Here is a 23,267-nt window from a genome sequence, read left to right as displayed (position 1 = left end):
AGACAGGTGTTCAAGGATTGAGGCTGGACACCAGGACCGGAGGCAGTGGTGTGGCTGCTGCCCCATTCAGATGGGCACGCCCTGCATGGCCCACAGGCTGGATCGGAAGGCCTGGAGGGCACGTGGTCCCTCAGTCACCAGCTGAGACCCACCCCTGTCCACAGAAGAGACAGGAGTTCAATGACAGAACCGCATCTGCAAACTGGCTTCACTTTTTAAAAGATAGCCTTTTCTTTATCAGAAAATAGCTTTTAGAAGAACATTTTCGTAGTAAAGAAAACCCATTCTAATCAAATGAACATCTCTGCAAGATTGCATTGTATGGATCCTCAGCCATTTCCACCTGAGCTGAGTGAGAGGGTGAAGTAGCATTTGCTGGCATATCTGACCTAGAAGAGGTGTGCTGGGGGGTCTGCTTGCCTGGCGGGGTCTGCATAGTGTTTCTGGGTGCCTCAGCCCACCCCTGAGAAGGTGTGGATTGGGAGCTGAAGCAGAACAGCCTTGAAGAGTCAGGGAAGATCCACCCTAGTGGCAGGGCCAGAGGAGGAAAGAGAGGAAGGGAAAAGAAGAGAAGAAGATTGGGGTCTGGGAAGGGGCTTGGAAGAGACGGGGTCATGCAAGCCCTGCCCTCCCAGGGAGGGGAGCCCTGGAGGTACCCTTGAGATGGAGTGTTTTCAAGAGCCCCACATCCTTTGAGACTGACATTAAGGATCTTAAATTACTAAGTATGTGTGGTGTATGTGTGTGTATAAGTAATTGTTATGGGGGAGGGGGAGTAAGCTCTTCTGGGTTTATTGGTGGCAGGCGTAGGGGTGTTAGTTTGCTGTAATTCTCAAGAAATTCCTTCTGTGGCAAAGTCCTCTAAATCATTGGTAGAGATAATGCCCAGGCTGGGAGTGTCTGCCCCCTCCTCCTCTGGGGTCCGGGGCGGCTCACCGGAGCCGGGGCTCCCAGCGTGCTGAGCTGGGTCACCACGAAGCCCAAGGGCTGGCTGCAGGTCAGCATCGTGGGTGCCCTGGGGCCCCAGGTGGGCTACCTCAGTGGTGTCAGGGCCCTGCCTTAGAAAGGTGGGGGCAGAGAGCTGAGAGGAACAGCGGATCGGCATCACAGTGGCTGCGGGCAGGGGCCGGATGCCGGGGTACAGCATGTAGGGGGCGGCAAGTGCGTCCAGCAGAGGTGGCTCAGGGCAGCCCTCTTCAGAGGCTGGGATGGAGACCTTGACATATTTGCCAGTCTCTGGGTCATAGAAGGTCTTCATTTTCACCTGAAGCGGCAGGTTGAAGACAAAGTACTCTCCAGATTGGGGGTCTTGGAGGACCTTCTGGGTAGTAGGGTAAGGGAGCAGGGGTACAAGGGACTGGGGCTCCCCAGGCTGCCTCCTTACTGGCTCTGAGAAGGTGGACACTGAGTGGCGGTGCACGGGAGGGGGCAGGGAGCGGACCGCGGGGAACCTAGCCAGCAGTCTCTCTCTGGGCGACAAGGGCCTATGCTCTGAGTCTTCCAGGAAGAGCTTCTCCCCCTGGGGCTTGCCATGCATGTCCTGCGTCTGGTCAGTCTTTCTCCTCTTGCTTGCCAGCTTCTTTGCCCGCCGCAGAGCTTTCTCTGTTTTGGGCGGGACCGCCGGTGGCTTGGCAGCTGCCCTGTCTAGGTGTGCAGAAGGCTCTGCTTTTTCAGGAAAGACTGCTGAGCTGGTGTCCACATCCAGCAACGAACCTCGTGGAGAGAGGCTCCTGAGGTCTTCCGCCGACGGCTCAAGTTGGGGGTCAGAGCTGGCTTCCCACGAGAAAGCATGCGTCAGGTCCTCCCTCCGGGATCCCCTGGCTAGGCTGGGGTTAGCCCAGGGGCTGGCGCGGGAAGGGTCCCCTGGCATCAGACCCAGTTCACTGGGGCCCTGGGACACATCATCCCAAACACTGCTGGCGGCTGGGGAATACACGCTGCTCTCCTCCAGAGAGCTGGTGTTGGGGGAAGCTGCCATCTCACCAGGGGCCAGTCTTCTGCCTGGGGGCCCTGCTGTGGGGGTAGACAAAAAGTGGCTTTTGAAATCTTGGGTCTGCTCTTCCCAAGAGGTTCTGAGCTGTCGCAGGGGTGGCCGGTCGTGTGCCTCAGTTTTGGGCAAAGTGATCATGGGGATGCTCCTGGAAGCCTCCAGCTTCCACTGGTCTGAGGAACTGTTGCTGCCATCGCTCACTACTACCTTCCATGCAGCATCTAGAAGTGGCTTCAGCCCTTCACCCTCTCCTACAAGGGGTACAAATGAGACATTAGTCCCCTTTGTCTCCATCCTGGCCACACCAGACACCCATTCATGATCCTCCATGCCCTTATGGGCCACAAGCTTTAAGTGTGGGCCCCTCATGTCTATCAGTGTTGGGGTGCTGGGCATTTCCTGGCTCTTGGGGGCACAGAGACCAGCATCCTTACCCAATTCTGGCCTTGGCAATTCTTCCTCTTTATGGCCACTGCCCGGCATGTCCTCTGAAGACAAAGCTCTCAGGAGGGGCAGCATAATGGGTTTTATCACAGGGGTGACCCTGAGGGTGTTGTCCTTGATTGCAAACAGTATGTGCCTGTTTGAAGTGGAGGACGGTGAGGGGGTGAGGTCTGTGGTATGTGAAACGGCTGCACCCTTGCTCCCCTCGGTCCCAGCCCCTCTGACACTGGCCCCCTCCCTCCACGGCTTCCTGTGTCTCCCTCCAGACACTCGCTTCCTGTCTTCTCGCAACATCTCCTTCTCGCTGCACTCCTTCATGCCTATGAGCCCATTCCTGAAGGCACAGTGCTGGAGCTCATCTTTCCCCATCACCTCCTCCTCCTTCTGATGGTCACCCGAAATCACGCCGTCCCTAGTGTCTTCCTGCTGGCCCTCAGTGAGCCACGTCTTCTGCGGATCCTCAAACGAGGCAAAGGACTGATCTGAAGAGCTAGTGCTGAATTTGGCCTTGTTTTTGAGGCCCGGCATAAAATCAGACTGACTGTCACTGTAAAACACATCTTCCTCCTCAGGAGAAAGGGGCCCCGGGGAGAATTTCTGGTGGCAGTTTGGATTCTGAAGTCCCGCCTCCCTCTCGGGTTCTGTCTCTTGGGAGATGGATCTTGAGAACCCATTTTCTAGGCTGGGGGTCTTCTGTTGCTCTGCAGCTCTCCCCACCACTGGCTCTCTGCTGCAGAGCTTCAGGGACAGACGCGTCCTGGGGCGGCACTCCCTGGAGACTGAAGACCAGGTGTAGCTGGCAGCACCTAGGTCAGAATCCTCATTGGTGGCATCCTTCTCATAGCTGTCCTTGTCGGCAGCCTCCCCACTGACACAAAAGGGGGGTTTGGAGATAGCTGAGGGTGAGCTACGGGTTAGGTAGTTGTCTGAAGAGGTTGTACCAGGATCATCTTTTGGGTCCTTCTGGGTACTGTTGTGAGACAGAGGTGTGTCAGCTGCTCTCTCCTTAGATAACTCATTTGGGGGGCTTTCCTCAAGCCCATTGGGAAGAACAATACCATTGCTCACGGGTTCTTGCTTACCTCTGGTTTTCTCATCGAGGCCCTTTAAGAGCGGCGAGGGGCTGTACATGCTCTTCACACGCTTTCGAACATCCTTGAGGTTGAACAGCAGGCTAGGGGCCTTCGATTTGTAGCTGTTTCGAGACGGACACTCACTGGGCTCCTTCTCTTGGTATCCATTCAGCTGTCCTGAGGATACCAAGGGGTCCTCTCTTGGTGGACTGTTGGATGAATCTAGGATATGCTTAGTGGGTATGATGGGGGTCAGAAGCTTGCTGATGTTAAAAGGAGGATCATAACAGTCACTGGGGTCCACAGCATTGCCAAGAGTGTCATTTTCTGGAAACTGCCCCTGGGCGTTGTGCTTTGTCTGTGAGACCAGGCCTCTACTGCTGGCCTGCGTCTCTTCTGAAGCATCTTGTACACATTCTTTGCCTCCTTTGTGAGTCTTTGGTTTCCTCCATGGGGGCTGGGTGGACCTTACCTGTAGTTCAGGTTTTGAGCTGGCAGCCTTTTCCTCCATAGGGAACACCTGACCTTCTGGGTCCCTAGATCTCCAGGGTCCAGATGTGGAGAGAGTACCTGCCGTCAGCTTGCTCTCGTCTTGACCACAGCTGGCCCGGAGCTGGCTGGGAGAGACTTTGCGCTTGGAGGCCTGGGACTCTCTTCGCAAGGCTGCACCTTCATAGTGACTGGGTGACTTGCTCTCAGGGATAGCCTCCGCAGGGCCCTTTCTCTCACGCAGCCGTGGTTGGTGTGTGCTCCATGACTCGAAGGCACTGTTTTCACTGTGAAGAAAAGTGCCTTTGCGAGCCCACTCCTCGCTCCTGCCAGGCTCCCCCATGGCTGGTTTGCGGGGTGCAGAGGGGAACTTGGACTCCAGGGAGCTGGCCACATTCTCAGGTGTTGAGAGGAAGCTAGTGGAGCCCTGACAAGCCATTTCAGGGTTCGTGGGGGACTCCTGCTCTCCATGCTTCCTACCGGGCTGGTGGCTATTCTGATGGGTGCTGGAGACTTCTGCAGGCACCCTTCTGACAGTCAAAAAGGCAGAATCAAAACAGAAATTGACACCACTTTCTGGAAGAGGAGCAAACTTGGGGGGGGTTTTGATTGCTGGAGGCTTGCTCATGGGAGGCCCACTATTGCACGGTTGGCCCTCAGTCCTGTCAAAAGATTTAATCAGTGAAGACACCTTGGAAACAGGTTTGTTGCTGCTTCTCAGGCCAGAAACCGACACCTCCAGTCTGCTCTGGGCTGGTGTCAGTGGGGGGCTGCTTTTGGGATACTTTTCCTCTCCTTGGACGTATTTGGGCAGCTGTTGTAACGTGGCCGCCCAGCCTGCATGCTCTGTGCCTTGTGATGGTAACTGACTCCAGAAGCCACTTTTCCTGTGGGTATGGCTCACTGTGCCTTGATGCAGGTTCCCAAACACCTGGCGGGTGATGTCTGGGGACAGGGCCAGGTCAGAGTCACTGAAGGACGTGTCTTCCGAGATGCACAGACTCCGGAACGCCCGGTCCGTGAGGCTGCTCACCTCCCTGTCCGCATCATCCAGCACACTGCCGATGCTTGAGGAGTCGCTGAGCCCGTCCGGGCATTTCTTACTCCCTTGCATTGTCTGCCCCTGGGAAGCCTGTCCCTGGTCAGTCAGGGACCGCCTCTGGGGGATGATTCTGGAAGGGTTAGAGATAGCCCTGTTCCCACAAAGTTAGAGATTGTCGTTGATCCAGATGCAATTGAGGAGTGGAAATTTCTTTTTTCTGAAAAAGGAAGAACAGGGTATGAACAGGATATCCAACTCAGCAGCTCTGTAAAAGAGCCACACATGAGTCCAGGTGGGTAATGGTGCTTGCAATAGTTTTATGGGTCAACCTGGGCTAGGCCCTGGTGCCCAGTTTTTGGCCAAATGCCAGTCTAGATGTTGCTTTGAAGGTATTTTCTTTAGATGTCATTAACATGCAAATTAACAGACTTTAAGTAAAGCAGATGGCCCTTTATAATGTGGGTGGGTCACATCCAAAAGACTGAGAATCTCGGAGGAAGAAAGAATTCTACATCTAGCTTTGAACTGGTGCTGCTACATCAACTCCATGGGTGTCCAGACTACTGGCCTGCCCTGCAGGTGCCAGGCTCGCCAGTCCCCACAATGGCATGAAACAGTTCCTTAAAGTATGTCTCTCTGCAATGACATTTTGGCCAATGCCTGACTGCATATCCAGGCAGGCAAAGGTAGGCTTACAATTGTGTGTACACGCAACACGGTTTACTCTTGTATTTTTATTGATTGATTATTGTGTTATTGTTCATACATACAACTGCAGGCCTCCTTTGGCTGACCTCTGTATGATGGTGGTCCCACAAGATTACAATGGAGCTAAAAAGTTCCTATCACTAAGTGAAGTTGTAGCCATCAGTGTCATGGCACAACGCATTGATCACGCGTGTGTGATGATGCTGGCATCCACAAATCTACTGCGCCGCCAGCTGTATGAACGTGTAGCACACACATTTGTGTATAGTGCATAATACTCGATGATGATAAATGACTCTTACTGGTTTATGTATTTACCACGCTATACTTTCTATTGTTATTTTAGTGTATACTCTTTCTACTTGTGAAAACAATAGTTCACTGTAAAATGGTGTGCCGGGTTATGCCAGCAGCAGCCTTGCACATCTCGCGTGTGTGGAGTTTTTAGATTGCATTGTTTTCTCTTGTGCTTGATTTAATCTCATGTTGTTTTGTAAAGTAACATGTTGTATAGGCTTGTAGTCTAGAAGAAATAGGCTATCCTGCTTAGTGTGGGTGTGCAGTAGACTCCATCTAGGTTTGTGTAAATGCCCCCTATGATGTCTGCATAAGGCACTTGCCTCATGACCCATTTCGCAGACTGTATCCCATCGTTAAGTGGTGCATGGCTGTGCAGTTCCACACCCTATGACTTTTGTCCCTTTGGAAAACACTGACTCAGAAAGTGCCTAAAATTTGGATGTGTCATTTTTTTCAGGGAGATCTCCTCTGGCATTCCATGTGGTACTGCCTCCTCACTCTTTCTCACAGTGACTGGTTTATTTATTTTCTTCATTGCATGTAGCACAATCTAAAGTTAAAATTACTTCTTTGTTGCAGTCCATCGTTAGACTGTAAGAACCAGGGATTTAGGAGCCATACGGCCATCTGTTCGCTGATTGCCCTTGTCCCATGACCACCCTAAGAAGGCACTGTTCTCTGGAGCTCACATCTCCTGGGCTCCCCTCACTCTCTACCTTGCCCTGGGCTGTGACTAATGGGAGATGCCGGCAGGAGCTCTACGGAAGGGGGAGCCTGCTTGCCCTTGCCCTGGGCTGCGGGAGGACTGTGTACTCCGCATCCTAATTTTGCCTAGACCTCTGTTACAGCCTCTTCATTACCACCTCTTCTTCTGTTTTATTATTTTTAAATTTATTTATTTATTTTTAGTGAGAGAAGGGGAGGCAGAGACAGACTCCCACATGCGCCGTGCCCCAACTGGAGTCCACCCGGCAAACCCACTAGGGGCGATGCTCTGCCCATTTTGAGCCATTGCTCCATTGGTCAGCAACAGAGTCATTCTTTAGCACCTGAGGCGGAGGCCCATGGAGCCATCCTCAGCACCTGAGGCCAACTCTCTCAAACCAATTGAGCCATGGCTGTGGGAAGAGAAGAGAGAGAGAGAAAGGGGAGAAGGAGGGGTGGATAAGCAGATAGTCACCTCTCCTGTGTGCCCTAACTGGGACTCCACACACGGAGCCAATGCTCTACCACTAAGCCAACTGGCCAGGGCCATCTTCTCTGTTTTAAAATTGGGCTAAAATGAACACAATATAAAATTTACCATCTTAACCATTTTTAAGTACACAGTTCAGAAGTGTTACATACATTCATATCATTGAGCAAATATTACCACCATATATCTCTAGAAATTTTTGATCTTGTAAAACTAAACTGTATCCATGAAACAATAACTCCCTATTCTCTCCTTCCAAAGAGCTCATTCTGAGGTACTGGGGGTGAGTACTCCAACATATTAGTTTTGGGAGATACAATTCAACTCATGACATGGAGGCATTCACTTTGCAATTTGAGGGCTGAGCCATGATTTTGATGAAGGGGGCAGTGTGGACGGGAGAACAGTCCTGGGTCCTCCATAGCCCTGCTGAGCCATGAACCTGTGCTAGATCCACTGTCCTCTCGAATTTGTGTTATGTTGTGGGCTGGGGGACCTTCATGTCTTTAGTCACTTTAAATCAAATTTTTGGCCCCTTGAGGTCCTACCGATATAACCAGGGCATCTTCTGGTGTTCTGAATGCTGAGGTTTTGACTCTGAGCCATAACTGAACTCAAGAATACGGGGGTTTCTACACTTCCACATTCAGATGAAAATAAGATAGTTGGAGATCTAAATTTAGAATCTTAGCGTTAAATAAACACCCTCAGCCAATTAAATACCCACTACGATTAGCAGGTATTTGTTACCTCGTTTGAACATTCAGCTTCTATCTCCTTTCTCTGAGTGAAAACACTATACCTTTTGGAGAAATTCCTCTCTCTATGGTGTTTAGTCTTGGTGGGGTTGAAAGTCAAGGTGCCTGCTGAGACCTCCCTGAACCAGCGGATGATGTGAGACCCAGGTTAAGTCCATTGTGCATTTGGTTTGAAGTGACACAAGGATCGCAACACACTCAGGTGCCTTTGTAGTGTCAGAGTTCTGTGTTGGCCTTTTCCCTGCCTGGGATTACAACTTTTTACCCTGCATCTACAAGGTCTCCGATTTTCTTTGAATACTAACCCATTTCTATTTAATTTGTCCAGTACGTGTTTCTGTTTTGTGTGGCCAAAGAACCCTAGCAGATCTTGGGTCTGAGTCATCATTTCATGGAGTAATTAAGGATGTGCAATGGTGTTTAAAGTATTCGGAAAATGACCACGTCCCTTCTGCCCAGGGGAAAGAGAGAGATGTCCCTATTGGTAGCTTTATTTTCTCAGTTCTGATTTGATTTATCTGGGTCAGAGGGGATGATCATTAGGTTGTCCTCATACTAACAGTCCCCTACTAACCACTAGAGGTGTTTCCAGATGCTGGCCCCTGAGCTGGTGGCTCCATACCTGTTACAGCAGCGGGGGATGCTGGTGCCTGCTGTGCTGGGTTTTAGGATCTGTAGTTGTAAAACTTCTTTTCATGCTTATGTTTACTGTCATCATTGCCCATCTAGGAAAAAGAGGAAAAATAATTTTAGTAGAACCCGACTGACCAAAGGGAAAAGCACATGTTCGGTGCAAAAGATACTCTGAAACATCAATATATCAGTAATACACTTGGCTTTCATTTCATTTTATTTTTTTAGTCCATACTTGAACTCAACAAAATTCCAAGTGTAGTAATTTTTGGTGAAAACCCATATGGGGCCAATTTCATTCCTTCAAACATTCGTTAATTTGTCTATGGTCTAAGAAATCTTCAGGAACCTGTGTGCAAGCCTTTGGGATTTCTAATACAATTGGCCCAGTCATGAACTGTTTTTGCTAGTCAGATCTGACCAGAGGCCCCTTTCTTTCCCATGTGAATTAATAGCTCAGGTTTTGCAATAAAGGAAATCAGAGAAGCTGGACTTATATCCACTCATCAGGCTGTAACACCATGTTCGATTTATTGTTGGCAGGAGGCTTGCCTATCTGTTTTGACAGCTAAAAGAATCAAAAAGCTGCCCAGGAGGATTTTAAGAGTGCTGAGAATGAAGCCCAAACTAATTAAAATAAATCAACTGTGCATCTTAAAGGGAGACTCTCGGGGCTCCCATAGGATCTTCCTCACACTGCAGCTCCTGGGTGTGCTTCCAGTTCACAGAAGTTTATTAATAATATTAATAAGCATAGCAACTCAATTTGTGGAGTACGTTTTGCCAGAGACTCACGAAGGTGCCTGATGTCCCCACCATTCAGTAGCCCATTCCTGACTCCCAGGCCCTCCTTCATGTCTGCACAACAGCTGGGTTTACCTTTTCCATTGCTGTATACCATCACCCTACACCATACGTGTTAGAAATTGATGATTGCTTCTTACTCTCAAGTAGAAAGAAAATTCTTTAAACCCAGACAGGGTGCCTTACTGGCCTCTGTATAGCTGACATACCAACACAGAACCTGAACAAATGTGCGTGGTGACACTGGGCAAAACAAGACCCAGAAAAGGAACAAGGAAGAAGAAAAAATTCTACTGAGGAGGACCTCTGGCCTTGGGTCTCCAGGCCATTTGGAACTTTGGAACAACCTGTTTGTGTCACTGAGCAGTGCGCCCACTCCCCTGTCCGAGGTTCTGTGCAGGTCTAGTTTAGGGGCGAGAGGAACAGCAGTCTGCATCTAGCATGCGTGATGACGAGATGGGGTTGGAAGGGTGTGGTGGCTTTTTATTTGTGAGCATTTAGGGAACCTATGTGTGCTTAGAGGCTTATGGACTCGCTCTCACTGCTGCTGAGGTACATTTTTCAGAGGTCAGCACAGAACTTTCTTGCTCACTGCTTTGGGCCATTTGAAGGAAGCAAAACCAAATTGGTGAAAATTCTGGCTCATAGAGCACTTTTCAGGTAAAAGGCTGTGGTTTCCCCTCAGGTGACATAAATGAAGGAAAACTGTGTATTGCTGAACCTTGTTATAAACAAAGTCTTGGAATATGCACTAATTAATACACAAACAAAAATGAATATGTAACCATAGCATGGTAAGTTTCTATTTATGTCTATGGCTTTCAAAATAGTTTGCTCTCTTAAATGCTACCTCTCCTCCTCACCTCCCATCATTTCCTTAACAAATTTTGCTCTGCCTTTAGTCCCCCCTCCCCCACTTGTCCTTACAACAGGTCATCTTTGCTCATCATCTGACTTTATTTCTGAGCTGTAATCAAGATCGTTGGCCACTAGCTTCCCGAGAAGCTATCCTACCTCGACATATGGGATGCATTGTCTTCTCCCTGGCCTGCCTGGATGTTGGATGTTCAGTCTCTTATCCTCCTCTCCTACATGGTGGTATCTCCTCTGCTCCCAGTCCCTGATCCTCTGCTCTTCCCCACCTACGGTCTCCACAGGGACAATTTTACCCACACCTGTGGTCATGGGGAGCAGTCGCACCCATGTGGGTTCCAGGCCCAATCTCCAATGGCCCACTAGAGAGCTTCACGCCTGTGTCTCACAGCTCTACAAGCTCACACAGTTTAAACAGAAGCTATGACCTTCCCACAGCCATTTCTCTCTTGGGATCCCAAGAATCGATGACTTTTCCTTCTCCTTCTCCTCCATGCCTTCCCCCATCTGATTCATCTGTCTTCTCAGGGCCAGTGTCATCCGTTTGAATCAGAGTATGTCAAACAAACCAAATCTCAGTGACCAGCCCAATGAGTCAGCTTTTTCTTGTGATGAGCAATGAAATTGCTAACTCTTTCAAAATGTCTTCTCACGTAATGCTGTTTTCCATGTCATGTTGCATGATGCTGTTGAACTGTCATGGACTGGGATAAACTTTGTGTCTCCCCACACTCCCCCACCTTCCATGAGGGAGCTACATGCCCAGGTGGGTCACTGCATGGCTCTTTGGAGTGGTAGTCTCTCTGTCTAGAAGGTCTTTCTCTGGTCTGTGGTCACCAACTGCTGACCACTCAGTTCTCCTATTCCTTATAGAATATTTATTTTAAAAAATCACTTGTATTGCTTTATTCCACTTTTTAAAGAATCTTTTTCCAACAAGCCTTTGAGCTCCTGAGAATAAGGTTCCCAGCCTTGTTTATTTTTGATGAACAGGGTGCCTGGTGCATGGTGGTCACTTGTCCATGCTCTCAGCTGCCCTTGCAAGGATGTGATGACAGGATTGCTGCACGTGTGCAGTACACAAACGGAACGCTGAAAGCTCTGCTGCCTACATTCTCTTCATCTACCCCGAGGCTACTGGCCAGCAGCCAGCGTAGTCCTGAGAGGTCACACAGCCCTGGCTCTATTGGTCTGTGCCAGGTTGTAAGGACAGGGAGTGGCAAGGAGAAGGGACTTGTCCATATCACCCCCTAGGGGCCCTTATCAAGATCTCTCTATATAGCCACTCATCCAAGCTCCATGAATGAGGAGGTGGGACAGGCCCATGGGACCAGAGTCCTGAGTGGTGACTGCAGGAGGCCCCAGCTCTGGCACAGTAATCATCCATGTGGATGGGCACCATCAACTTCATTTCTGACATGACATAATGGAGCCTCAGAAAGAGGAGAGAACGGTTCCCATCAATGAACACTCTCTCAGTATGTGCCCCACGCAATATTTGAGTATACTTTTTATTGGTCAGAGTTACCTATAAAGCTAAGCACCACATACTGAAATCAAAAATAGATATTCATTGTTTCTCTAAAATTCAAATTTCACTGGACATGGGTTTTTTATTTGGTGTCTTGCGGGCCTCACCAACTTTTAGGACTCAGGTTGGATCACAGTCAGAAGAGATGATACAGTGAGTCCATGCAGGGATGGTTTACGTTTGTGCGTCACCTTGCTGTTTAGGACACATGTCAGCGTCTATTACCTTGTTTAACTCTCATGACCCCTATGAGATGAGGTGACCAGGTATTCTTGTCACCATTTTTTAGGGGGAGAAATAAAAACACAGAGAAATGTGAAATATTGCTTAATGTTGCACTGTTGGGGACCGAATAAATAAACAGGGTATTTTTGCAATCTGGACAGAGGTGCTGGGCCCAACGCCCACCTCACCTGCCTAGTTAACAAAGAGCTACACCTGATTCTCATTTGTCTCACCCATGTTCTCCGGAGGAGGCTGGAAGCTAGTTTCTTATTAGTGTAAAGTAGATTTGGATGGTGGGGGGGGGGGATGTCTTTGAGTGACCTTAGAAACTTAATTGAATTGCTGATGGACCACATTTTTTTCTATGCATAAAAGTGGATGTGCTTCTGGGAGTGGGAGTGGGGGTTAGGTAGGGTGGGGTGGGGTGGGGTGGGGGTGGGGTGGGGGTGTTACGGCTAAGGAACAGTAGAGACTGTTTGCCGTGGCGTCCTCCTGAACCCATATATATATATCTTTAAGTCCCTGTTTATCATTTATTCAATTCCATACCTTTTCCCGTTCGAAGACCCCGTAATAGACTCGTCGTGGCTGGACCGTGACATTGCACAGTACACAAGGAAGAGAACTGGGACTGGCACTGGGAATCTCTGGGCCACCCTGTGTGCCTTCTTCAGGATAAAACTCTGTGGTCATGGGCTCAGGCATGCAAGGCTGTGTCATGGGCTCATGGGCCAGCGTGCAAGGGAGAATTGAAGATAGGTGAGGAGAGGTAGAAGAAAGGCTGGCTCTCATTTCTATTCATGTCCCAACAATTTCTTAGCTCAATTTTTCATGACAATCACAGGAGTGGGACTGATAACCAGGCTGGTAAATACCGGTCCTGCCCACTCATTGAGGTTGGCCCAGTGGCCATTGCAGAGCTGGTAGGGATGCTCACGAGCCCTTAAGACGGCAATTCAGTTCTCCTCTTGGCCTGGCGGTCTCTGCACAGGAAGCCATTGGGTTTGCTTTGCTGCTGGGTTTGACCACTTGCCTGGAGTGTGGTTTTTGAGCCCAAGCTCTTTGGGTGAATTTAATTACCTTAATTGAATGGTGTTTTCACTTCCTCGTAAAGGGAAAGCAGGAAGCCAGGAGAGACAGGGGTTGGCTTTATCAAACTCAGAAGGCCTTAACAAATTGGAATTGATTTCTCTCACTCCTTTTCTGGGTGTTTTTTTGAGTAATTGTCTCGGGCATGCCTTGAGCTGTTCAGTATAGTAAACTGGCAGATGGTCTACTCTAGCCAGTGGACATGCAGAGGTCCCACATGCGATCTCCACCACCCCACCCCACCTCAGGCCTTGCCCTGGACCCGTGCCCTGTTGGTCAGTCTTGGGCCAAGCTCTTGACCTCTCTGTGCAATTGCCAACAGCCTCTCTGCTTGCTGTTTCAGGGACAACGTCCTGGAGCTGAACCATAAAGTGGCACCTTGACTTTCTCAGGAGGTCCTTCAGGAGAGGCAGGCAGACACGTATGGCGGGTCTGTGAGAGGGCAGGCTCAGCCCTCCCATTGCACGCAGTGTGCTCACTCGTTCCTTGCTAACACTCAGCAGGGGTAGGCCTCTCTTCCCACTTTACAGGTGAGGAAACTGAGGCTTCTTGAGTCTCTCATGAGCGGTGCATGTGGGAATCTAGGACAGACCAGGGAATGCTGCTGAAGGAGCCCACCTGCCTGGGCTAGCGAGGCTTGCTAGGTGGCTATTAGTGTAGTCATGGTTGCTGTGGGTGTTCTCCTGCCCTTGGGAGACAGCTCAGGAACAGCTACACTTTCTTCTGGGGGTTCAGTCCAGCCTCATTCCCACGTCTGGCCTGGGTTGCCAATCTGGGCTGCTATGCCTAGGTGGGCCGCTTCCTCAGGAGCCTCTGAACATTGCCCAGACCTGGGGCTGTGTCTGCGAGGAGGAGACAGGGAGCCAGCACAACAGAGGCTGGCACGGACCCAACTGCACCCTGCCCAGGACAGGAAGGTGCAGGCACCTGGCATAACACAGCCGGGGGGATCCTGAAGCAGGACAAAGGAGAATAAGTAAGGCTTGGAGACGTGAGCACAGATGGCTGAGCATGTTTACAACTTGCTCTCTGGCGCAAAGGCCCTGTTTTGTAGTACTAATGTGTTTCCTGCTACTGACCCGGCATCCAGTGCGGAGTTGGGATGCGGTGCACACAGAGGCCCTCCTGCGATGCACTTGCACTGGCTCTGATAGATACTTGGGCAGTGGTCTCACTCCACAGAGCCTCAGTGTCACGTCTTCCTGCCACTTCTGACCATTTCTGGCAGCCAGGAATTGTGGGGAACAGTTCTTAGAGCTCCTGGGGACATAGGAACTGGACTTCAGCCTGCACTAGCTCTGGATGCTTCCTTCTCTCAGGAGGAGCTCTGGCCTGACACTGCCCAGCTTTCTGACCCTATTCTACCAACAGCCTAAGTGGCCAGAGGCCTCTTGGACAAGGGGCCCTCTGTGCTTTGTGGGCTCAGAGGTGCCCAGTTTACCTTTCCAGGAACAAGTACACTGGCATCAAAAGTAAAGCAGGGGCAGAAAGGGGCTGACCCAAACAGGCTACCCTCACCTGCTCAGGCCACCAGCCTGGGGAGTGCCATTCACAGGCCCCTACCCAGGGGGTGGGGGTCAGAGGGAAATTTTCTCAGAGGTAAAAAGCTGGGGCACAAAAGGGGACAGACAGGCAGCTGCTCAGCCTTTTGACCTTTTGACTTCCTCGTGAGACCCAACCCAAGGTCCAAGGGCCAAAGTCCCCTGGGGAAAAATCACCCCTGCTTGAGAACTGTTGTTATGGAATTAAGTAGAGAGCATTAGCTCAGCCTCTGGAACATTATTTGTTCCTTTCCTTCCTGTCCCCTTCCCCTTCCCTTCCCTTTCCCTTTCCCCTTCCCCTTTCCCTTCCCCTTCCCTTTCCCTTCTGCTTCCCCTTTCCCTTCCCTTTCCCTTCCCTTTTGCTTTCCCTTCCCTTTCCTTTCCCTTTCCCTTCCACTTCCCCTTCCCTTTCCCTTCTGCTTCCCCTTTCCCTTCCCTTTCCCTTCCCTTTTGCTTTCTCTTCCCTTTCCCTTTCCCTTCCTTTTTTCTTTCTCTTTCCCTTTACTTTCACTTTCCCTTCCCTTTCCTTTCCCTTTCCCTTCTCTTTCTCTTTCCCTTCCCTTTCCCTTTCTCTTTCCCTTCCCTTTCCCTTTCCCTTTTTCTTTCCCTTCCCTTCTGCTTCCCCTTCCCTTTTCCTTTCATTTTCCTTTCCCTTTCCCTTCCACTTCCCCTTCTCTTTCCCTTCCCTTTCCCTTTCCCTTCCCTTTCCTTTTCCCTTCCCTTTCCCTTTCCCTTTCCCTTCCCTTCCCTTCCCTTTCCCCTTTTCTTCCCTTTCCCTTCTGCTTCCCCTTCCCTTTCTCTTCCCTTTCCTTTCCCTTTCCTTTTCCTTCCCTTTCCCTTTTCCTTCCACTTCCTTTTCCCCTTCCCCTTCCCTTCCCTTTCCCTTCCCTTTCCCTTTCCCTTTCCCTTCCCCTTCCCTGTCCCTTTCTCTTCCCCTTCCCCTTCCCCTCCCCTTTCCCTTCCCCTTCCCCTTTTCCTCCCTCCCTCCCTCCCTTCCTTCCTTCCTTCCTTTCTCTATCCCTTCCACATTTCCCAGAACATCTTGCCCTAGATTCTGGACAGTATAAAGAGCTGGGACCTGGGTGAAGTCCTGGTGCCAAGGCAGCATCCTCTTGGGCAAGCACCTGAACCCCTACTTATACCTACAAAATAGGAACCTCGACTCTGCTTCTATCCCCTGGGTGGGCTGCTCCCCAGACTGGAGAAGCCTGCAGAAATTATTGTGCAATTGGTTCCTGGGGGCAACCAATGCCCAGTAGTCTCCAGATACTCAGAGTCACTTAGTTCACCAGTTCCTGGGGCATCCTCCAGCCAGGGGACACCTGAATGTGAGCCCTGGCTGTGCAGCCCTGTGCATCCCCTGCCAGCTGCTGGGCTGCCAGGGGAATGCTTGTCTTTCCAGAGCACAAGTTTCATACCTGTTTGGTTTTCCCTCAATACACCATAAGAAATATATTTACATCACAGCACAGCACACGCTCAGCTTATACATACATTTATATATAGATGGAAAATTCATGGAGAAAAAGTACTCTGCTTATTTGTACTGTCTGGTTTCTATTCTATTCTATTCTATTCTATTCTATTCTATTCTATTCTATTCTATTCTATTCTATTCTATTCTATTCTTTCCTTCATTTAAAAAACCTATTTGCAATTTAGTAAGTGATTTTGGCATCCAATAACGAGTTATGATCTGCAGGAGGTTTGAAAGAACTGTTAACTTCAGATGTTCCTGCTGTGGCTCTGCTGCTGCCGCCTGATTTGTAGTGATGCTGGGTTTTCACTTGGACTGAGAAACGGTGACCCGAGCCCCCGACATAGTGACTGACATGGTCTCACCCGACTCCCCTAGGAGATGGGAGGAGGCATCAGGGCAGTGGGCCCATGGACCATGTCTTACCTTTCTGCTTCAGTGTTGGGTCCTCAATTCCCACACAGGGCCTGGGCCCAGTACAGGGTCATTCATTTGTTAGATGAATGAATAAATGAATAAGAGAAATCACCTTTTACTGAGAGTCTGGCATAAGATAAACATTTTATATCCTCCAGTATTATTAATCCATATTTATTATTATGTAATTCATGTTTGCAACAACCTGTAAAGTACAAAGTACTCTTGTTCTTTACAGAGGGGGAACCTAGAGTCATGAGAAATTTAATAGCTTGTGGTGTGGAGCTCGAAACTGGAGTTGCTGGAGAGGAGAGGGTCCCTAAACCTGTATTCACAAAGGGCCTCCAGGAGCTTCTGAATGCCTGTTTCAGGTTGAGAACCTCTGCTTAGCACCTCCCTACCCCTGGCCACCCTGTGGTCCACACACTCCTGTTCATCACCTCAGGCCTCCTTGGAGCTAATCTTAAGAACTGTGAACACAAAATGTCCTTTCATTTCCTGCACCCCATTATGCTTGGGAATCCATAAATTGGTTGCAAAGAACATGAAAGCCCGCCTTACACCTCCCTGAAGGCTATCTGGTTAAGAGGTATGAAATCAGACAGACTTTGGGCAAGTCACTCAATTAGTCTGAGCCTTAATCTTGCTTTTGTAACCCAGGCTGATGGGAGGCAAGCCCAGGAGCCGGGTGCTCACGGGCCCCTGTGGATTACAAAGTGGGTGTAGCGATAACTGTAACTGATGGCCTCGACTCCACCTTGGAGAGACTTGGCCCTAGAGAAGGCCCCTTCACAGGCTCCCAGAGAAAGAGGCACTTGATTTTGTTAGGAGTGGGTTGTCCCTCAGCAACTATCCTATCTTTAGTCTCTGGGAAGGACATACCTTGAAAGCAGCCCTGGGGTGTCCTTGGCTGGGGCAGAGAGAGGAGGTTCCAGAAGGGCTCCTGGAACCACAGGAAGGCAGGGGTGCTGCAGAGCTCTCCTCACTGTCTGGACCCAGCTCCTCCATCTGTACACTACTGCCACGGGGCTGGGCAGCAGTCAGAGAGGCAGCGTTGAATGGCCCTCCCTGAGCATCAGCACCCTGCTGCATGCTTCCAGACATGTCCTGTTCATCCAGTTCCTACTACTTGCCAAGATCTTTATTTTTTTTAATTAAAAATTTTTTTTCAATTATAATGGACCTTCAATATTATATCCACAATCTTGTTCAAGGGGCACAATCTCTGGGCAAGTTAGGTGGAGCTATGCTAAAGAAATCTAAGGCAAAGCAGTTGAGGATCAGAGAACTTGCTTAAGGTCTCACAGCCAGAGAGCAGCAGAGTTGTGATTCAGACCCTGGTCTCCAGTTTATACGCCTCTGCCCTTCCTATGCTGCCAAGGCCAAGAGGGGCACCGGGTGTGGAGATTCTCCCTCTGCACTAGTGCCCCTGCAGGGTAAAGGGGTGTGGCAGCCTTTCTCTTAGCACCTTCTCTACCATCTCCCATAGTCCACCGCTGCCCACCAGGGAGCATTTGCTTTTAGTGAAGCCAGAGGAGGCGCTTGTTGGACCTAGCTGTCCTGTAGGGAGGGTCCTGGAGGGCACCATCTTCCTGACCCCTGGATGGCCAGGAAGGGAAGAGTCTCTGGGATAGGGGCAGTCATGGGAATTTCTAAACATCCTGCGCGTGCACGCGCGCGCGCACACACACACACACACACACACACACACGCACATGCGCGCGCACATGCGTATCAGTATCCAGCTGGTCTTGTCTTCAGTTTCCCTAAGGAATGCTTCACAGAGGCAAGAGAAAGAATCCAGACATGGCAACTCAGGTTATCCTTCTAAAAATTAAAACTGATGCTCTTCCAATAGACAAGGTTATCTAAAATAATGAGTCAAGTTGATGGGAAAGATCAGCTCCACTATGTCTAAGAAAAATGAGGGAGCCCTCCTGCTCTGAGGTTTGTCCTTACCTCTCAGAAGGCCCCAGGGCCTTTTCAGCACAGTGGACCCCACTCAGAGAGGCCCACTCTCTGAGGTCAGGCAGTGGGGAAGGGCACTGGGGGTGCTGAAGATGCTGTTTGGGGACCACACTTGAGGTATCACTGCCCTGGGCCTTGTGTGATGGGAGGTGTTCTGTTTCTGGGAGCTTTTATTAATAGGTCAGAGGCTCTCAGGCCACTGGGTCTTATGGTTGTCAACCCCTGTGGTTTGGACTGTGTCTGCCTTTCTCTAGGCTTGGCTCTGGGCAGGCCGTGAGTGAATGGGGCACAGAGATGAATCAGAAACTCTACCCTCTCCAAGGCTGATGGCCTGTGAGGGGAGACCAGGCAGAGGTCAGTGCAAGCTTCAGGGCCAGGAAATGGAAGGAGAGAGGTCTCCCTGAGGTTGCTTAAAGGTCGAGTGAGAGAGTTCCAACTGTCTGTACACAAACAACCTGCTGGGTTCAGCGCGAGCACCAGCCAGAGGGTGGTGGGAAAAGCAGGAGATCGAAAGTCAGACCAGCACTCCTCTCCCCTGGTCCTGTGTCACCTCAAGTCACTTTACCTCTCTGAGCCTCTGCGTCCTTGCACCTGCAACCATACCTCCCTCCCTGGGTGGAGGTGAGGAATTGTCAAGAGCCCAGAAGAGACTTACAAGAGACTTGGAAATTGGAAGGTTTCACACTAAAGACCTTGGGTTTTTGAAGCAGACAGGGCAAGGAAGGAGTCCAGTATCCGCCACGGCAGTCCTAACGTGCCACCAGGATGGCTATGTACTTTCAGTGAGCTCCTGTGTGAAGAGCACGTAGTGGCACACACCATTTCCAGTCCCCAGACGGGCAGTGCCACATCGTGAAGGGCAGCCTGAGAGCTGCCACGCTGGATAACCTCGACAGCAGAACCAAGCAATCCGCAGAAGCACTTTACACATGCGGGTAACACAGCCAGCAACTGCCCTCATGAAAATGGTGAACACACCAAGGGTGAGTGATGTTTCTGAATGCTGAACCCTTGACCTCTGTGGCCTCCAGGCCTGACCAGGCTCAGAGAGGAGCAGACAGCTCCAGGTGAGGGGATAAGCTGGTGGTGCTGCAGGTGATGAGGCTGCCCAGGACAGGGCTGATGCCCCAGGCTGCCAAGGGAATGCACTTCACAGCAAACAGTCTTCACCAGGGAACCAAGGTCAGCTGAGAACCTGCTCTGCCTCCACCTCCATGCAGGAGGCCAGGCCTTACGCATGTGGCCCCTCCAGGGAATGTTCTAGAATGATACCTATGACTTATGGTGGGGATGACACGTCTCAGCCATGCTCCACGTACTTAATTTTTGGGTCTTATCCCGTGCGTCTTGACCTTGTCCTGCCCTCTCCATCCACTCTCACCAGCTTGAGTCATGCAATCCCTGGGAAACAAGTAGAAACTAAGAGGTGTTTGGGGTTTTCCCAACTAACTGAATGAAATGTAAGATTGAGTACTGGGGCATGGGTTGGCTGAATTTGGTGAAATGTGGTTTAAACCCTCAAATGGAAATAAAGCTGAGACTCACAGCAGCCTGTTGGGAAGTGCCAGCTCTGTGTGTCTCCATGAGGGCCACCTTCTCCTAAAGCCTCTGTGTCTCTGCGGTAACCCTGGACAGACGAAGTGAAAGCCCAAGACACACGAGGAAGACAGCCCGGCCCTGACTCAACTGGCAGGCAGGGTTCAGGACTGAGATTTCTGGCACGGGTGGGAGCAATAGGGCTATTTCCAGACATGGGGTTTCCCCTTTCTGTAAGGGTCTCTAGGGTTTCCTTAGGGTCGGGAAAAACAAGTGGAAAATAACAAGACACTTCTGAGGATCTGTGGCTCTCTCTGACCTTCCCTGTCTCCTCCACACACCTCTGTCCCCCAGTTTCTAAGGGACCCAAGCCCCTTTGAACCCAGCATTCCACCAGCCCCTTTCCCTCTTAGCAGGCACAGTTTCTGCCACCCCAGTCAGTTTCTGGTCACCAAAGAACAGGCACAACTGTTTCCCTCCTAAAGACTCAGGGGCAGATGCACGCGGGACTCGGGTCACCTGGAGGTATCTATTTATAAATTGTCCTGATAAGCATAATCGGCCCCGCTGAGCCCAGGCCACACTCCCCAGCAACGCCAACCCCCTAGTGGCAAGCCGAACACTTCCTGTACCACCAGGCTGAAAAACCTGGCTCAGGGAGAGCTGGGGGCTGCAGAACCAGCCTCCAGTCCTGAGGGGTCTGCTGTTTCAACTGCCAGAACTTTCATTGTATGTGTGTATGTGTGCGTATGCATGTGTGCACGTGCATTGTGTGTATGTATGTTTGCATATGCATTGCGTGTGTATGTGTGTATATATTTATATGTGTATGTGTGAATGTGTGTGTTGGTACCAAATTGACACACTTCAAGGAATGATCTTGTATAGCAGGGACCAGCAAATGTTTCTGTAAAGGGCTGAGTAATACATCTTTTCATTTTTGCTGGTCATATGGCCTGGGCTATGGTAGCCACAGACAGTATGTAAATGAACAACTACAGCAGTGTGCCAATAAAACTTTATTTGCAAAATCAGGCTGTGGTGTACCAACCACTGTTGTAAAGGGAACCTGAATGCTTGAAAATCCGACTTTATTTATATATTTATTTTGTATTTTTCTGAAGTTAGAAGCGGGGAGGCAGTCAGACAGACTCTGCCTGCGCTGGACCGGGATCCACCCAGCATGCCCACCAGGGGGCGATGCTCTGCCCATCTGGGCTGTTGCTCCATTGTGGCTGGAGCCATTCTAGCACTTGAGGCAGAGGCCATGGAGCCATCCTCAGAGCCCGGGTCTACTTTGCTCCAATGGAGCCTTGGCTGCTGGAGGGGAAGAGAGAGACAGAGAGGAAGGAGAGGGGGAGGGGTGGAGAAGCAGATGGGCGCTTCTCCTGTGTGCCCTGGCCGGGAATCGAACCTGAGACTTCCATACACTGGGCCGACGCTCTGCTGCTGAGCCAACCCACCAGGGCCCTGACTTTATTTACACAAAGATTTGTTTAATCTACTCGCTAGGTTTTCTATGCTTATAGGTTTTTAAAAATATTTCAAATAGAGTTTATTAAAATTGAGTTAAATGTATTGAAGTAATGGTCCATGATTTAGGGGTTTTTTTGTCTTTTAATAGCCTTAATTTTCTAGAGCAGTTTTAAGTTCATAGCAAAATTGAGCCACTGGGTGAAAAATACAAAAATTTCCAATGTAGCCCCTGCCCCCGCAAATATAGCCTCCTCCATTATCAATACCCATGATTGTGTTTTAAAGTGCTAAATGATAATTTTTTAAAGGCTATCTAGCTTTTTACACATAATCAGCATTGTTATTCTCAGTGTTCAATTCTTCCCCACAAGAAAAAAATAAAGATACGGTTTTAGATTTGGCCAGGCCCGCTGTGTGAAAGTCTGGTTAGGTCCTCCAGGGTGCAGGGGACAGGCAGTCTGGTGGGCCCACAGTGAGGACACTCATGCTCTCAGAGCCCATGGGCCAGAACATACATGACCAGTTGTCTCCTTTGTTTCGGCTGGTCGGACTCTGCCTGGCCCAGTGCTGGAGGACACAATGAGTCAGCCTCCTGCCATAGAAGTTGTGACTGTGGGGTCGCCCACATTTGGCAACACGATGACTGGGGCGCACCCACTGGAATGTGGGAGCAGAGTGCCCTGGCAGATGCACGTAAGGATGGAGTCACACGAGTCTACCCCTGTACTCTGTACAACATGCCCCTGTGGCTCACACAGCCATCTCACACCCACTGCACACCCAGCACCCTGAGACACGCAGTCCTGACGCGCCCCTCAGCACTCACACCACCCTGCATGGCACCGCAGCCCAGCATTCACTCCGTCCCTGACACCCACACTGGGGCCCAGAGCACACCTCCCTGCCTGGGCAGCTGTGCCTCCCTGCCCACGCTAAGAAACCAGAGTGTGTGTGTCCTACCTTCCACGCCCTGCGCGTCCTGCGTGCCCCGTGCGTCCTGCTGCTTGTTTCTCAGGCGCCCCCAGGAATGGGGGAGAATCCTGACATTTCCAGCCGCCCAGTTCTGCCCAGCAGCCAAAACTTCCTTTGCTAGCTGGGCTGCCCAGAGACGGGACTCCAGACCCAAACTTCTTTTTATTTGTAGACCTGCCCACCTGAGGAAAATCAGCAACCAGGGAGGGACTGGCTGGACACTGGGAGTTCACGAAGCGTACCTAAATAGAGACTCAGCCAGGGGAACCAAATGGTGTCCTCGGTGGGGCAGGAGAAAACAGTGCACTGCAACACCCGCGTGGTGTCGAGTAACAGTCAGATTAAACAAACAGCCTCAGCAGCTATTTTTACATCCAGATCAGTCATGGGTAACAGATAACTTTGGGGAGTGAGAAACTGCTGGCTGCTTAGCCAGGCCGTTGAAGGCGATCCCAACTCCCGTCCACAGTGATTTCTAAAGTGATCCCAGTACCCTCAATTTGAATAAAAATAATCCCAAGGTGCAAAGGAAAACATTTGTTTAGGGAAACAGTAAAAACATGGAAAGCATGTGCCTGGGAACCAGCTCTCAGAGGCCCGGTGATGTCCCAGGGCAGAAATAGCTCCTCTCATCATCGGGCTGGAGGCCGCGGGCTGCATTCCTCGAGGAAGGCACTGCGCTCTGTTGTGCTTTTGGAGCAAAATAACACGCCCAGCTGCAGGCTG

General features: G+C 50.4%; 1 protein-coding gene across 1 annotated transcript; it reads right to left on the bottom strand.

Annotated features, from left to right (window-relative positions):
- Positions 1-207: 207 nt before the first annotated feature.
- Positions 208-22,835, bottom strand: C9H10orf71 (chromosome 9 C10orf71 homolog). The gene is made up of 3 exons (XM_066348929.1): positions 22,530-22,835; positions 8,622-8,724; positions 208-5,255 (listed from the first exon to the last, which is right to left on the bottom strand). The coding sequence occupies exon 3, from the start codon at positions 5,108-5,110 to the stop codon at positions 833-835; it is 4,278 nt and encodes a 1,425-aa protein (XP_066205026.1). The 5' UTR covers positions 5,111-5,255; positions 8,622-8,724; positions 22,530-22,835; the 3' UTR covers positions 208-832.
- Between the last annotated feature and the right edge of the window lie 432 nt (positions 22,836-23,267).

Source organism: Saccopteryx leptura, chromosome 9 (genome assembly GCF_036850995.1).
Source record: "Saccopteryx leptura isolate mSacLep1 chromosome 9, mSacLep1_pri_phased_curated, whole genome shotgun sequence".
In the NCBI taxonomy this organism is placed as follows: domain Eukaryota; kingdom Metazoa; phylum Chordata; class Mammalia; order Chiroptera; family Emballonuridae; genus Saccopteryx; species Saccopteryx leptura.
This window is presented reverse-complemented; position numbering and strand designations above follow the sequence as displayed.

Coding starts and splice junctions, on each gene's coding strand:
- C9H10orf71 (XM_066348929.1), bottom strand. CDS start 5,110: ATGCAAGGGAGTAAGAAATGCCCGGACGGGCTCAGCGACTCCTCAAGC.